Genomic DNA, 16,910 nt, shown 5'->3' on the forward strand with positions numbered 1-16,910 from the left:
AGATGCGTAAAGAAGTCAGTTCATAAAGGGGCGCCTGTTTTCAGGGCTCAGTCGTGACGCACTATGTTTTAATCCATGTATAAATAATTCGTTTGATTAATGGATAAACAATAATATTTATAATGTGTAAAGTTTCAGTAGAGAATATAACTGTTTTCTATAAATGTTTATCCCACTAAATACTTTTATGAATAATAATAAATATTTTATGTTTAAATGAAACACACAAAGTGGTAGCAAAATTTATAATGTTATGAAAATTAATTCCTTCGTGACTTAAAACAATTAATTGATATAACATTGTCTATGTTACAAGTATCAAAATAAGTTTATTAGAAAGCTATATAAGCGTATAATATAAGAATTTTACAGGAATTCATAATGGCTATGTAAAACACAGCTCGTTAACATTTTGTGGATGCACTTTGGCAATTGTCCCATTTTACTTATCGCCTAGAAAAAGTACTTAATATGATTTATACGCAATAAGTTATCATTTATGTTTCTTGTTAATTACGAATAATATCTATATGCAACTACTAGCAGATTTCATCAGAAAGAAAAAATCTAAATTAAATCAACAATGGTGTGGAACTTAAATGCTATTAACATCATTAATCTAACGCATCTACTTTATTAACACTTTCTTAAGTATCTACTCTAACCTAAAGCAGGTTTTTTGCTTGATATTTATGGCTGATTTTATGTTCTAAGATATGGACTGGTTTCCTTTCGATGTTCAGTTATTCATTCGTACATATTGGTCACATAGCACCAAAGTGCACAACAGGAATTCGAACCCAAAGCGACCTAACAATTAAGAGATGCGGTCTCAATCACTAATTTTCTATCATTTTTGAAATTTTGCCTCGCTTACGTAAAACATTTTTCTTGTTTCTATATTGTCCTATAAAACATATATTTGAGTTCGTGTCAAGTATCAAGATAAAACTTTTGATCATCCGATAAAATACGACACAGTTAACTTCAAAAACTTTATTTTAACTTACGTTATTTTTAGATGTTGTTAGATTTGTCGTTGTAAGTACATTTTGGTACTTTAATAGCTTGTATAGTATTTGTATTAAATAAATACATGATAATCTATTTTATTGTTTGTAATCACTTTACACATCAACAAACTAGTCTAAAAAGCCCGAACGTAATTTTTAAAATACGATCACATTCATTGCATCATTTTTAAAATTACTTTGTTTCGTGCTATTGATTTTAGATACCACAAAAAATACATGCTACTGATGATGACTAGTTGATATAAAAATAACAATTATTAAGACCACTATTTTCGTGATTGTACCGTAGGTAATCTTTCAAATTTCGACACAACTATTGAAGCACACTCCTTATGATACACAATAAATTTTGCCAGCTATTCGCACATTCACAGCCGACGGTGACCAGCGTTGCATCCTTATAAAATTCTCTCTCGTTGAGAGGGCTCTCTTGGGTGACATTGTTTTGCCACGTCAACCAAACATAGTTATGACCAGCTGGATCTGCGTCTATATTTAATTCGGTTGGTCCTCGTTTTACTATTTGAGACCAGAGAGAACGCAGGCGCATAGTCATCATGGAAACTATTTTCTGCCCTCGAAGCCATAAGTCGTGACTTTCTGCTGGATCCTTCTTAAGGTTGTAGAGGCAACCGCGTACTATAATGATATAAATATTAATATTATTAATCTATTATAGATTTATCGATACAAAATGACATAGGTACATTATATAAAAATAAAGTAGAAAAAAGTAATTTATAAGAACATAGGGCTCGAGGCTCGCCTGATGTTAATTAATTAATGGGCACTCACATTACCGTAAGTGAGTAGCCGGCCTTTGAAAAATATATTATCTCTTGTGTGAAATACGTAATTAATTGTTATTGTAACTTAACCTAATAAAATGTTACACAAAATGGGATACATTTGTATCGGCAGTCGGAAGTTTTATTTTTTGAAATGAAATATATTATATCCATTAATCTGCTTCATTGTATTTGTTTAAAAAACCGCGTCCGTGTTTTAGTAAGTCAAATATTTGGTGAAAAATACCAGAAACATGCTCATACTGGTCCGAGATCCCACTGCAGGATTGGTGCGTTCATCGAGTTTTTGTTTAAAACCAAATTTTTATGTTTATTTATAATTAGGAGAATATATATTTACTAGGTTGCCTATCAAAATTTGGCCGCCAATATTTTTAATTAAATTATTTTGAATTGATTTTTGGTAAAAGATTACGTTCATTTTATTTTTAAATAAAATAACGTCTACATCACGGTATTTAATATGAAGATTCTAAAAAATCACGGTTGCCGTTGCGCACATGGCCGCACCTCTTTGCAGCCAAGTGTAAACAGGTATGATTTCGATATATTTATACGTTTATAACGGATATCTATTAATTATATGTCAAATTGAAGTTAATTTTTTTCTATTAATTTTCATATAAGGGTGCCTAATTATATCTGGCCGCAAATAAGGGTTGCTGGCGGTTAAAGATGATAAATATTTGAGGTAGAGTGAAAGAGAGTTAGCGCGTAACGCGTTTGTCAGACAAGGACAGCGGTTGCCGACTGTGCGACGCTTTTAATCCATTGCGCATCCAAAATCATTAGTAGAGTCAATTGTAAATAAATGGTCATAATATTTATATTTTTTTTACGACGAAACAATAACATTAGCGTGCACTTTTGGAATTAAAGTCGAGTACATTGCTTTTTTCGTTACACAAAAAATACGACTTCTTCTTTATCAATTTTATTTTACGTTAATTAATATAATAATTTTTAGATGCACAAATAAAACAACAATGTAAATATAAAACGTTGTTTATTACGAACTTCAAAACAGCGTGGATTTTCTGTTAGAATAAAAATGCCGCATCTGTTCAGTTGAGAACACTAACATTCGACGCATGCGCCATGGCTTAAAAGCGTCGCACAGTCGGCAACCGCTGTCCTTGTCTGACAAATGACGTTACGCGCTAACTCTCTTTCACTCTACCTCAAATATTTATCATCTTTAACCGCCAGCAACCCTTATTTGCGGCCAGATATAATTAGGCACCCTTATATGAAAATTAATAGAAAAAAATTAACTTCAATTTGACATATAATTAATAGATATCCGTTATAAACGTATAAATATATCGAAATCATACCTGTTTACACTTGGCTGCAAAGAGGTGCGGCCATGTGCGCAACGGCAACCGAGATTTTTTAGAATCTTCATATTAATTACCGTGATGTAGACGTTATTTTATTTAAAAATAAAATGAACGTAATCTTTTACCAAAAATCAATTCAAAATAATTTAATTAAAAATATTGGCGGCCAAATTTTTATAGGCAACCTAGTAAATATATATTCTCCTAATTATAAATAAGCATAAAAATTTGGTTTTAAACAACAACCGATGAACGCACCAATCCTGCAGTGGGATCTCGGACTATACGGCCTGGCACAGTGGAGGGTTACAGGTCTGCGTATTAAGAAAAATCGTAATTCCTTAATAGTAATGTAAATAAAAAATAAAATATTAATAATGTGAATCCAAGGTTGTACGGGTACTTACTTGCTGTTGGGATGCAAGGTACTTGATCTTTGACTGTATCTATTTGCTTCACCACCGCCGCTTTCCTCGTAGCGATAACGTCCCCATAATCGTAAGTAATTCCCAAAGTTGAAAAGGCCTTAGCAACTTCAGACGACGCCAATGATTCGTAAAAATCTGGCGGCGTTTCTTTATTTGCCAAAAATTCAGCTCCATAGTAAGCGCTCCCAAGTCCAGTGAAATTGCCAATTAATAGTTTGTAATCACCCATGCGTAAAGCAGCGTATCCATTATCTCTATCTTCAACAGCAACCAATACTTCTTTTCTTGGAGATTGTTGTCCTTGTAATATTGAAGGCCATTGGTTGATTCCGTCAATTTTTTCATCAAACATTCTGCCAGCAGCTGCGAGTAATGTTGGCATCCAGTCAGAAACATGCATAAGACCATCCCAAACGTTTGGTTTCAAGCCCGCGTGCCAAATGAATGCTGGAACTCTTACCCCTCCCTCCCAGGGAGAGCTTTTCCGGCCCCTAAAGGGCAGATTGACTCCCCAATTCCTGTACATTCCCGTAGTGGGAGCACCATTATCAGACACGAATACGATAAGCGTATTTTGAAGAATGCCTTTATCAGCCAACGCCCGGACGAGTCGTCCCACACTGTAGTCAAGATGTCGCACAACCTCTGAAATTTTATATAATTATATAGAATCAGATTATAATAATTGGATGAAGTTCTCATACTTGATTATACTAGGTATACTAATACTACAATAGTATATTTATGTAAACAATAATTACATATATAGTTTTTCGTCTTATAAGACGAAAGATTTGAATAATTATTTCCCCGGTTACAATCTGATAAACGTATAATAGGCCTTACCTGCGTAAAGTCGTCTATTTGAGTTAGCAATGTGTCTGCTGCCAAGTTTTTTGTATAGCGGTGGTTGCAGCGCTCCGCCAGCATTACCCGCGTGTGGCGCACACGAAGTATAATGAAGAAAGAGTGGTGTGGACGAATTATGACCAAATATAACTAAAATAGAATATAAGTTATGTTTACCTGTCATATTTAATACTGAAGTAAAATTAACACAGGTACCGAAGTGTTTCAAGGAGAACAAAAAAATTTTTAACCTAGGTAATACTGATACTATCATTATTAACAATATCATTAATAATATTGACTTTATTATAAATGTTATTTCTTCACGTTTTAATTTACGATTTTAATTTTACACATTTTGCATTGCAAATTTAATAATTAGGTATGTTTTTATTACACACTTTTCTAATTGCTATATTTTTTACAATATAAATCTACGCTATTCATTTATTTTCAAAGGTGATAACAAATGAAAAAAATTGTATTTTAGTGATTTATTAAGTTGTTTACTTACTCTCAATAGCTCTGTCTGTTAGAGCGTCCACAACATATCGCTCTTCAGTGATTTGAGGTATATCGTTGTCAAACAAATCCAAACCAAACATAAGTGTACCGTCAGGCAACTGAAATTATAAGATATTTGCAACCTTTAGAAAACATAGGGATATAACATACTTTACCAATATACTAAAATGTATTAACTAAATAATAATTGGCCATAAATACTTTCGATACGTATGTTTACATAGGGATAAAACATAAACGCTGTGAAATTATTTTTAATAGATTTTAGGTATAAAACATATTGACTAGTCACCTCTTCCACTTTATGGTATGACAAATAATCGACGAATCCTCCGCGCATTCCATAATGACTGTCATAACCTCGATACTGTGGCAAAAATTGTTTGCTTGCCATTCCAAGATGCCATTTCCCAACCAAATGCGTATCATAACCTATATCCTTCAAATAAGCCGGCAACAGCTTCTCAGTCAATGGAATACCTCGATCTTCTGAGTTGTACAAAGGAAAACCCTGCATTCCTGAAACATACGCTTTCAAAATAATTTTCTGCTACGTTGTTGATAAACATAAACTATTTAACATTAAGCTGGTACAAAGGATAAGTAGAAATTGTTTAAAAGTAGTTGTGTGTTTTAACATCCTAGGAATATTGTGACGTAGATTATTGTTTTGTTTAATATTTACAGACTTTCTACCAATTTGAATTACATGACCGTGGGAAGTACCTGAATTTGAGAAAATAGTGCATAACGCTAAAGCACGCGAGCCTTTTGGTAGTGTAAGTGTTCATGAGCGATGGTATACACAAAACACTTGATGGCCCGATTGCCCCCTGGTCTAAAAATATAGGTTAGATTAGGCAAACATAGATTTCGTCCAGATATTGAAACAGACCTACACCTGCCGTATATGCTAGTGAGGTTTTTAGGGACTTATTATGATTAATATGTAACATACCAGTTCTCATGGGGTATTTTCCTGTGAGTAGCGCAGCCCTAGCAGGTGTACATATTGCTTCGCTGTAGTACTGTTTTAAAATTACACCACGAGTGGCGAGAGCGTCAAGGTTGGGTGTGGAGATTTGGTCCGAGCCGTGATATGAAACATCATTGTGGCCCTTAAATAGAAGAATTAGTGGCTACACGGATATAATGTTAATAAAAGTACGTTTGCAAGTGTAGATAGTAAATGTGTATAAATGTTTTAGTCCTGAAACAAAACCCATCTTAATTTAAAATTTACTTAAATGTGTCCTCACAAACATTCAATACTAAATTATAATTTTAAGTATGGATGAAAAGTTTATTTTCCTTTATGTTTGACACGAGTTTTGTAAGTTATGTTGTGTGTATTACATATGTCTAAGACCAACTATCAATGTATTATTAGTAGTCAATGTACGTTTAAAATATTCCAAATACTTTTAACATGTTATGTAATTATCTAGCTAACTATAATTACTTTATGCTAAATAACACAATAATCTAGTAAAATTACATAAAAATACGTGGTTTAGTTTAGTCTAAGCTTTACTAAAGCTGTCTGAACACCCTTTGCAAGAGCGTTTGCATACTAGACATATTACCTTCATATGTATAAAGTTTATGAATATGTATAACCTTAGTATTTTTTTTAATTTCTCAAAGGTAATAAGTTCACAATTGTCATTTTCTATTTGTTCTCAATTGTTATATAAAATATTATTTAGTATTGCCCTATTATATGGCGTAAAACGAATACCGCGAGTGCATTGATTTTGGTTTTTTGTTTTTTGGTTTTGGACTGGATTCCATTCCCGATGAAACTTTAATTTCTCCAGTAACTGTTAGCATATTTTAAAAATATCAATAAAACAGGTGTAAACATGACTGCTCAATACCCCAGATTACGAAACTTTATTACAACAAAGTTTAATTTTAAGAAAAAAATCAGTTGAAAATTTATTTTCTCAACATCCGATCTTATGTCACAAACAAATTTCGAGGTAATAGAGAATCCATCATAAAGCACAATATACTTTGATATCTTTACTTTCAAGTTTAGATCTAATCTAAGAAACTAATTTGTTTCGCTAAATGCACCAATAGTCATATTTGCAAGACTCGCATTTTATAATCAATATTCAATTTTATCATAGACGGTTAATTTTCTTGCGGAATACTTATACGCATATAAAAAAATTGCTTTTCTTTTAAATTCAGTTACCATTTTTTTTTACTTTTTAATTGACTTTCAGATTTATTTAGTAAAATACTTCGCCATAAGTAAAACGCTATTGTGCTTTATTTTCCATCATTATTGATTCGCTACTAGGAATAGATAGTAGTGGTAATTTAACTTTAGAGTCGTACATTATACTAATTCAATTTCAAGTTACCATAGAAAACTGTGACCTAAATTTCAAGAGAACGGACATTGGGTGACTGTGAAACTTTTGATATTATTGTACGCGAGATTTGTATTACAACGTTATAATCTGTGATTTACATTTCTCTAATGTGAAATAGTGAAAATTTTATTTTTATTTTTTTAAACAAACACGGTTTTTTATGTCTTAAGTATGTGTGATGTGTATTATGTGAATTAATAATACATAATATCATATAATTTATAATATTATTAAAAAAATAAAAGGTATTATTAGCTTGATAAAATATTCTAAATAATTGGCTTAAAATTATTAAAATCGTTTACATTCTATTATTTGAAATGATTGCCTAATAATTTATCTTTACGATATTATTATTACGAATACTAATAATTTATGCTTAAGAATCGACTATGACTTCCCGCGTCCAAATCTCAACAATTTCCATCTATGTGCAAAATTAGTACTACAATACTTTAGAACAAAAAATTGCAGAGGCTAAGACATATCTATGTTTGTTGTATTAATATTATTATTGACACCAATGAGAGTCAGTCTTCCGTATTTTATTTTATTAATATTTAGCTATATTTAGCTACGATAGAAGAGTTTAATAAGAAAATAAATTTCCATGTTACATACCATATCATCAGCTATTATAAATAGTATATGTGGTGGGCTAACATCGTTCGCCGAAACCGATATAATCCCCAAAATCAGCCACCATTGCCTGCAAACTCACATTATTTAATAAAAAATAACCCTAATATTGTCAGACGTATGAACGTTATTTACATTTCCTATACTATTATTTGTTTAGCAATAATTAATTTAAAGACGACGGCATATGTACGTAATCTTTATCCGTTTAAATAAAAAACAGTTTTGACTATGTCTTAAGTTAATTTTAATTTACTTTTAAGTTTTTAAGTTTAATTTACTTTTTACCTACTCGAATTGAAAGCAAATTAGTGTATTTAACATATTAATTAAGTAGATAAATCAAACTGTATGTTTTGATACATAAAGACTCAAAACTTAAGACAGAAGTTTACAAGAACAAAATATTTAGACCAACAGAATACTTGGTACGTTGGTATTTTTTTTTTTTATATCATATTTTTTTTTTTTTTTTTTTTTTTTTTTTTTTTTTTTTTAAAACAGGTTTTATAACCTTAACCACGATTCGGTGGTAATTTACATGACAAAATTGCAACCCATTGTTTCTCTGTTTCGTGATTGAATACCATTAAATCCTGTTAATTAGTTGTGACTAGATAGGATACTCTTATACCCAACGAATTATTTTAAGGCATACCTACACTTATTTGTATTTATATATATAAATAATATATAAATACAAATAAGTGATAATGATGAGAGTAATAAATATAAATATAAATTTATAAATATAATATATATATATAATTAAACAATAAAAAACAAATGTAAGACTTCATCACTTTCTTAAGTAAATAAATAATTTACTTTAGCTACAAATTTAAGATATAAATCATAGTAAATTAACTGTTATTTTATAATTTATTAACATTTTAACAAGAAAACTTACCAAAATGATGTTTCAATAGACATATTTAATTAATCTAAGAATGGCACATAATTACAAAAAACCCAATTTATTTTACCGATAATTTCAAGACCGACTTGCTCGGCAGCCGAACGGATACAAAAGTAAGGAAAACTGCGAAGGTTCTATACAATTGCAAAATGATTAAAATAATGTACGCTATTGTTATTAGTCTCTGTCTAAAAATATATTTTTTTTTAATAAGTTGGCGATTATCGTATAACTAACGATACCTTTTGTTTATTACGGTTCAAATTATTTTCGAAATTTAGATTATTTGTTAGAAAAAATACAACCTAAAATATTATTTAGATTTTTAATGCTTTTGTTTATATAATATTTTTAATGGCAGTATTTTTATTGATTTAGAAGAAATTATAACACATCCTAATAAAAGCGTAAACATACAGCAAAAAATAATTTTCTTAATTTCTCAACAACACATTTTCGGCGTTATTTTTACTTTAAATGCTCAGGATATAAAACTAGAAATTTTAAAAATATTAATTTTACACGCGCGGAATTACATATATTTGTTTTATACGTTAAGGTCGTGCTTAACACGTATACAAATATTGATAATATAATACCTCCATAATTAAGGGTTCTCTAAAACGCCATAGTGATTAATATCCAGCGAAAAAACTCGATTCGGGTTCAGAGAACTGATACCAGTACTACAGCCGCTAAAGAAAAATAAATGCACATCTAAGTTAGATGTGCTTGTTAATTACGTTAAACAAATTGAAACTTATAACATCTGACATTTATTTAAATCTTCATATAATGTATTCTAGTATAACTAACAACGCAGCCTTTTAGCTATTGTAATTTCTTCAGATGTCAAATTCACGTAACATCCCTACGGATGTAATTTCGTACAAATACGATTTCGTTGGACCATGGCTTTTGTCCTGATTAAAAAACGTTTAATAGTGTTACAATTATAATATGTATATTTAATTTTCTTTGCATTGATGTTATAGTCACTTTTCACTAGAGACTACTATGGCTGCTACGAAATGGACCTTGATCTAAAAAACACGATAAAGGCACCAAATTTTCTAACTTTGTGAGTGCTTAGAAAACGATTTCGTAAAAACTACGTTACGTGTTCATTGACAATATAAACTGCAAATTTCTTTAAATTTAACAACATATCTTATATTACTTAATGACCTTCAATTACACTTAAAGTAGGCAAGTAAATCGTAGTATGATTAATGTAAAACATCCAGATTGTAAACGAACAATTAAACTTTACTATTAATAAGATTTTTCTCACCAACCACCTTATAGCAAAAATGTGTGCGTATACTAGTGTACACACAAAAAGTGAAACTTCTTTATGACCTTATTTTTCGAAAAATGATCTATGTACTATACAGAAATTGGTTAAATAGAGAAGTTAAATTAGAGAATTTCTAAATTAAATAAAAAAACTAAATATTCATTTTGAAATATATTATATATTGTTTGTGCATTAATTAACTATTTTTTTTACAGAATTAGTATTAGAATTTTATTAATTGTGATAGAGTTGTTACTATCATTGTTATCGTTATTATATATTTTTGTTATGAATGCCTTCGAATCTCTTCGAATCAATCGTAGTAGTGACAAGAAAAAGATGGCACGGAACGATAAAATGTGACGCGTAACCGTAACATGTGACGCGTAACCGAAAAATGTGACGCTTAATTTATTTCCAACGCATAAAGGAGTTTCACTTTGTTTTGTTTGTTTTTGTAAATATGACTCACCTACTTACTGGCGTTACGAAAAAACTATTTAACGGAAATGTAGTTTCTCAATTACATATATTATAATACTTGTTAATTATGTGTTAATTCTAGCGAAAGATTGGTTATTATAAAATCCTCTCAAATCCCTGTGAAATTAATTAAATACAAATTCTTTTTAGGAAAGATACACAAGGAATATCGCGCCTTACATCATATTTTACAAAGTAATTTAAATTACCCAAATCTTGATCTTCACATCCTCGCTCTACTTGCATTTAAGGGAGCAATACAAATAGCTCACCTTGGAATATTTTTTTAAATCGATATGGGCTTACAAAATGTTACTAACCTCACTTAAACCTCGGAAAGTAATCGAGTATTTTGAGGTCCTTGGTGTCAGCTGTGGTTGTTTCATAATCAAAACACGGAGGTGGTCGTGACTGTGGCGTAGATTCGATAGTTGCTTGTACGGCAGTTGTACGATAATTTAAATAATAATTATGTGTATTATGACTATTTAAGAATCAATGCAAATCTATATTTTTACAAGAGCGCGTGTCGAGTAAACAATTATTAAGAGCTAAAAATTTGAATTCATCGCTTAGTCTGTTTCTCTTCCGTTAGTAACCATTGCCCGTCGAAATAAATAATTACTCAAGTCTCAAACATCATTATTGAATATTAAAAAAATCATACGTTTGGGGTCTATGGAAGTACTCAAATAGTACCCAATCGCGTCGAATTGGACCCCACCTTAGAGATTTATTTTCTATAGAAGCTTTTTACTTTGGACGTTGTCTGATTGCAGCGCTATTCAACAATACGATGTTAACTGGTTTTTGTTTGAAATAGATTAGAAGTTAGACACACTAGTTTTGGTGTTAGAGATACGAACGATTAACAATTTTATTTTTCCCTATATCAATTATATTATCAAGGTTATCATGAAAGAAGGTTTCTAGGGTGTCCAATATTTAAACTTATTTCATTTAAGTTCAAAGAACAAGGCAAGTACGATAAACTTGTAAATAATGTAATTTGACCATGACCGCCAAAACTTACATTGGTAGCTGTAGTTGTAAATATAAAGTAAAGCAATAATTGCAATTTATTATTTAGTAAAAACAAAACCAATTTGAACAGCAAACTATAAATTTATTTGTAATGATTTCTTCCAAATTTAATTTAATTTTAAATAGTGCACTAGCGGCCAGGTATATAGGTACTTTCATATAAAATCGCCATGAAGCAGACGCACCTGCCGCCTGTGTTTTTTTGTTAGAAGAAAGAGCTGTATTTGCACTGATGAATGTAGCTGTTTATTTTTTTCTGAGGATATAAACATACTGTTCGTTCACACAATAAATTAACTTTATTTAAAATATAGACATTAAAATATTTTAATTTTAATTAACATGTATAAATTCTATAACATTTATTGGACATAATACTCAATAATATCACAAACAACATGACATATATTTAAAATTTTCATAAAGTAGATTTTATTAATTATCAGGTACAAATTCTATAAATTCAAAATTTAGCAATTATATGAAACATAATTTGTAATTAATAAAAAATAACCAGTTAAAACCCCAGTTATTTGTTATTAAACTAACTTTCACATAATATATTTATGAATTTGGAATACTTGAAAAAATGTGTTTGAAGAAATTTATGCTAAGCTAGTTGCAAAAAAATAATTTACCATAAAACGGGAATAAAAACATGTGCAAATACTAAAATTAGAAAGAATGTGAAATATAATTAGACAAATTCTTTTAAAACTTCTTGAATTTCATTACATACATGTTGATTTAAAAATGCTATAATTCCATGCGTATTGCAGTACATTTGAGTATCCAAATTATCAGGATCATTATATTTTACAAGAGCAAAATCTGTGAAGTTTATTATGTCACCGCCCAATGATGATAAAATGCTATGTGGTCCACATGTATCCCATCTAAATGTTGTTCCCTTTGAAACAATGTACGCTGTGGCTTCACCTGTAAAGTTGCATTTGTTACAATTTCATATTTTGTTCAAGTTTGTTGTAGGTGTTTTTGATGTTGTGAATTTTTTGAATTTAAGAAATTAGGAATAACATGTAAAATAGCTTCACAGTGCTATGTTAATTAAAATACTATAATAAAATTACCTAATGCAATTTTGAGCAGCTTATGACCTGCTCCTGGCACAGATTGTATCTCCCAACCTAAATCCTTAAACTTGCTTATTACATTTTCGTTTTCAGCACTGCTCATTAAAATAATTTTTCTTGATGAAGTACTTTTTTCATGAGAACATAATTTAATGTCACCATAATTTATACCCCAGATAACCCTTCCTGTGCCACTGAAATAAATTTAGACATTACTTTTGCATACATCTTTTTCCTTAATTATGGAGGTTAAGTTTTTCTGTTAACATAAAAATATGAATGCCAAACTTGAAAAAAAAAATTAAATAGTTTGGTCTATCAGAAATATGAAATTGTGAATTTAATGAGAGTGCCTTATTTTATGGAAAATATTATCAAATTACTTATTGTAAAATGGCTGATTAATCACACCAACAACAGGCTCTCCAGTAGATCTTTTATATGCCCCTATAAGAACTGTGACACACTGAAGACCATGACCAGGTTTAGCTTCTCCACGGACTCCAGAAATAAACTCTGCTGTACCATCTACAAAATAATACAATCTACAGTTAGTAAGCTGTATATAACAACTTGTATCCATTTCATTGTATGTTTTAAAAAATGTTTAGTAAGTATTATTAATAAGAAATACCAATTGGATCAATCCAGACCCCTAAATCTGAATAGTCAATTGGTCCTATATTAGGAATAATTTCAGATTCCATATTATCTATATCACTGTGAGCTGCTTCAGCCATACATTTAGCTGTATCTTCAGGTAAAATTATTTTAAGTAAATCAATTGTTTCTTGTAAGGTTTCTTTCAAGGAAACTGAAACACCACCAATGTCTGAGCATTCTTCACCCCGTACATAATCCTTAAGCTCGGGTATATACGACACTATCAATGATTTGGCCGCTTCTTGGGCTAATACATCAGCAATAGTTTTGAAATCTTTATCAAATCTAGGATTAGCATCATTACTTTTCTCAGCTATTAGGATAGAGTCGTCATTAATGGCACAAGACCGAGCTATTCGCGCCGCTTTCTCTGAGGCAAAAATTAAAATCTCCAAGATATTTAACATTATTTATCTTGCAAATATTACTTGTAACTCGATGTTCTTAAACAGTACCTAGCCCCTATTCAAACTAAAATTTAATTTGTAACTAATTTAATAAAGCTACTTATCCATGAAGTGATGTACTGCGCATCGACTACTGTTTACGCATTTACTCAATTGATTTTTCTTGACACCAAATCTGATGGATCCCTACTCACTCCATGATTAGAAGTTAGAACTACATAGTTAACTAGTGTATTATATTATATCGATGCTGTTACATAGTTATAAATCATAATACAATTGAGATTCTTTTAAGTGAATTAAGTCTCATCGCGTTATATGTCTTCACTCTCTTAAAAAATAACAAAATTGATAGTGTCGAAGTTGAGGAACTAGATAAATTCCTAATAATATTGTAAATATTTACTGTAAGAAAACAATGTTTACAAAATTTACTTTGCCAGAAATATTAGCCACAGATATCCAAAATTTCCTTTTATAATTTTTAACCCATAACCGTACGTGACAGAAAACAAAGGTTCACAGATCAAGTAGAGGACAGAGGTAATTGGTAATCAGTAAACAATGAGTTGATCCGAATTACATTGCCTATTAAAACACGGATTTCAATTCAGCTTTCATTTTTCTTAGCCAATTTATTGTTTAACAGTGTAACTATTCTTGCAGAGCAAGATTGCTTTAAATGTAAAATTAAACATTTACTTAAAATATAATACATTGATTATTACATTGTTAAATATTAATTTCAAAGACTGCCCTTATTGTTTTACATTTGACAGCAGTGAAAGTTTTACTTGTTTGATTAACCTATTAGCTCTACATTCTGAAACACTTAATTTGAAAGAATTAAACACCGAGACTACCTATTGACTACATATTACCCATTAGTCATGCAAGGGCAACTATGATAATTGGGAAATTGTCCTTTACACCTTTAAATTACAAATTTATACTGTAACACTATAAATTTTAGTTATTATTTTAATTATAATTTTGTTAGATATACATTGAAGAACTGGTTCAGAATTAAAAGATATCATGATATATATGAATATATTTTTTATTGGTCAATGTTGTAGTTAATATTTTATTTCATCATAAAGATATGCATAATTATTTGCTAGATGACTCAGAATCTGAACTTCGATTTTTCTTCTTCTTCTTCTTTTTGCTTTTCTTTTCTTTGTGTGCCTTTTTCTTTTTTTCCTGTAATAGATTTTTATATACTGAATATTAATTACAAAGCTGTAATAATAGAGACAAGCAAGATGCCCATTCTTGCAACCTATTTAGATCTAGCTCTCTATTGGCATTGCTTTAAAATAAAATTATAAGGAATGCTGCTATTTTAGTGTATCTAACTCAAAAGTTAAGCAGTATCTGATATTGTTGTTTCATTAGCCATTACAATTTCTGAATAATAAAAGTATGTTTGGCTATAGTAAAGCCTGCCATTGGGAGTGGTATAAAGCACTTCTTTCGAAGCTTCCAGCCTGTGACCTCCACAAAAAGCTATACAACTGGAATGCTTTCTGGCAAATTACAGCAAACTTATTAACATGTTTTGACCTTAAACCCAGAAACACTTGGGCCGAAGCTGTATCATATCCCTGACCCTATAGTGAAGGGGATGCCCTTTACACCTACTATGCAGGTATTTGCCAAGCAGCTGTTGATAAGTACCGGCATACACTTTTGACTAAAGTTGAAACTCTGCTATGTAACCTTTTTGATATCTGTCACTGGTTGGTGTTGAATACTAGGGGCACATCCTTCTGTTCTAATGGAAGCTGTAATTTCATCCAGCTTTGACATTTCAGCATTAGGTGCTTTATATTGCTCACAGTGGTCAACTCTTATTGTTCTTCCTAATATCTATAAGTAAATTAAATTATTATATGAATGTTTATTAAAATACATACAATATCTTCTGATAAAGTTGAAAAATATAAATTGCATTTATACTTGAAATGTCTTTATAAGCAATGTAAATTAAAACAATAACCTTAATTCCATTTAAATTATCAACTGCTAATATAGTTGATCTTTGGTCTTCATAACAGATAAATGCAAAACCTCTTGATTTTCCAGTTGCTTTATCTCTTACTAAATTAATATTAACAATTTCTCCATACCTGTAAATTAGGGACATGTAATAAAACTGAATGAATGAAGAACATACACTTTAACAATTTTAATTTATCCTTACTGGGAAAAAACACAAATAATATCGCCTTCTGTGAGATCATAAGGCAGTCCACCAATAAAAATCCAAGCGCTGTTTTTATACTGATCGTGCCAAGAACTCTTAGAATTGCCTGTTAATTCGCGTTCACTTAGCTTGAGGACGTTTTTAATATTCCTGAAATTTAATAGAAACGAATAATAGGTAATGCTTCGTAACTTAGTATAACTAAATCGGTATAAAAAGATACCATTTATATAAATACTCACGTCATAGGATTCATGATATTATTTGTAATCCTATTATTACATTAATGGTAATTAAAAAACCATAAAAATTTGTGAAAAATACAATTGACAAACATAATATAATATGTATATTGTAAAGTATTATAGGTTGTTATATAGTGAAATCACTGATACGTTATACTTTAATATACTAATATAGAAAAGTAGTAGCTCATTACACCTCTAAAATTAAACCGTAAACGAAACAAGGAAGTTGTAACGGCGACAATAATATTTCCGAATTCAGACTTCAGAGCTAAATGTTAAAACTAACATTATAATATGTCAAATAAGATTAAGATCTATGAAATTGGCCCTACACTATTCTGCAACAGATAAGACAACTACAAGCAAAGCTCCACAGATCCAAACTTGTATGTGTTAACTATTAGTAGCATTTAGTCTAAACATAAATATGAACTATTAAGTTATTATTGCTATATAAGAATTGATCTTTTATTTTATAGATTATTTTCCATTCCTTAATTCTGATCCATCCGTGACTTTTATT

General features: G+C 30.2%; 3 protein-coding genes across 3 annotated transcripts; all 3 read right to left on the reverse strand.

Moving 5' to 3' along the window:
• Positions 1–262: 262 nt before the first annotated feature.
• Positions 263–9,044, reverse strand: LOC123689095 (arylsulfatase B-like). Its single transcript, XM_022264201.2, has 8 exons — positions 8,928–9,044; positions 8,000–8,087; positions 5,947–6,106; positions 5,281–5,507; positions 4,978–5,086; positions 4,461–4,613; positions 3,594–4,259; positions 263–1,673 (listed from the first exon to the last, which is right to left on the reverse strand). The coding sequence occupies exons 1-8, from the start codon at positions 8,948–8,950 to the stop codon at positions 1,348–1,350; spliced, it is 1,752 nt and encodes a 583-aa protein (XP_022119893.2). The 5' UTR covers positions 8,951–9,044; the 3' UTR covers positions 263–1,347.
• A 3,039-nt stretch (positions 9,045–12,083) lies between these two features.
• LOC110996506 (inositol polyphosphate 1-phosphatase) lies at positions 12,084–14,416 on the reverse strand. Its single transcript, XM_022264225.2, has 4 exons — positions 13,492–14,416; positions 13,241–13,385; positions 12,855–13,051; positions 12,084–12,702 (listed from the first exon to the last, which is right to left on the reverse strand). The coding sequence occupies exons 1-4, from the start codon at positions 13,925–13,927 to the stop codon at positions 12,461–12,463; spliced, it is 1,020 nt and encodes a 339-aa protein (XP_022119917.2). The 5' UTR covers positions 13,928–14,416; the 3' UTR covers positions 12,084–12,460.
• Positions 14,417–14,963: 547 nt separating this feature from the next.
• On the reverse strand, positions 14,964–16,688 carry LOC110996508 (RNA-binding motif protein, X-linked 2). Its single transcript, XM_022264228.2, has 5 exons — positions 16,382–16,688; positions 16,137–16,289; positions 15,933–16,062; positions 15,653–15,802; positions 14,964–15,133 (listed from the first exon to the last, which is right to left on the reverse strand). The coding sequence occupies exons 1-5, from the start codon at positions 16,393–16,395 to the stop codon at positions 15,041–15,043; spliced, it is 540 nt and encodes a 179-aa protein (XP_022119920.2). The 5' UTR covers positions 16,396–16,688; the 3' UTR covers positions 14,964–15,040.
• Positions 16,689–16,910: the final 222 nt, after the last annotated feature.

This window comes from Pieris rapae, chromosome 2, assembly GCF_905147795.1.
Source record: "Pieris rapae chromosome 2, ilPieRapa1.1, whole genome shotgun sequence".
Taxonomy (NCBI): Eukaryota; Metazoa; Arthropoda; class Insecta; order Lepidoptera; family Pieridae; genus Pieris; species Pieris rapae.

Bases quoted from the DNA above. Each gene is read 5' to 3' on its own strand.
- LOC123689095 (XM_022264201.2), bottom strand. From the start codon at position 8,950: ATGTCTATTGAAACATCATTTTG. The intron at 4,614-4,977 runs GTAAGTAAACAA...ATTCTATTTTAG, and splicing joins AACAGACAGAGCTATTGAGA to TTATATTTGGTCATAATTCG. The intron at 1,674-3,593 runs GTAAGTACCCGT...ATATCATTATAG, and splicing joins ACCTTGCATCCCAACAGCAA to TACGCGGTTGCCTCTACAAC.
- LOC110996506 (XM_022264225.2), bottom strand. From the start codon at position 13,927: ATGTTAAATATCTTGGAGATTTTAATTTTTGCCTCAGAGAAAGCGGCG. The intron at 13,386-13,491 runs GTATTTCTTATT...ATTATTTTGTAG, and splicing joins GGTCTGGATTGATCCAATTG to ATGGTACAGCAGAGTTTATT. The intron at 13,052-13,240 runs GTAATTTGATAA...AATTTATTTCAG, and splicing joins AATCAGCCATTTTACAATAA to TGGCACAGGAAGGGTTATCT.
- LOC110996508 (XM_022264228.2), bottom strand. The intron at 16,063-16,136 runs GTAAGGATAAAT...CCTAATTTACAG, and splicing joins ATTATTTGTGTTTTTTCCCA to GTATGGAGAAATTGTTAATA. The intron at 15,803-15,932 runs GTTATTGTTTTA...ATTTACTTATAG, and splicing joins ATAATTTAAATGGAATTAAG to ATATTAGGAAGAACAATAAG.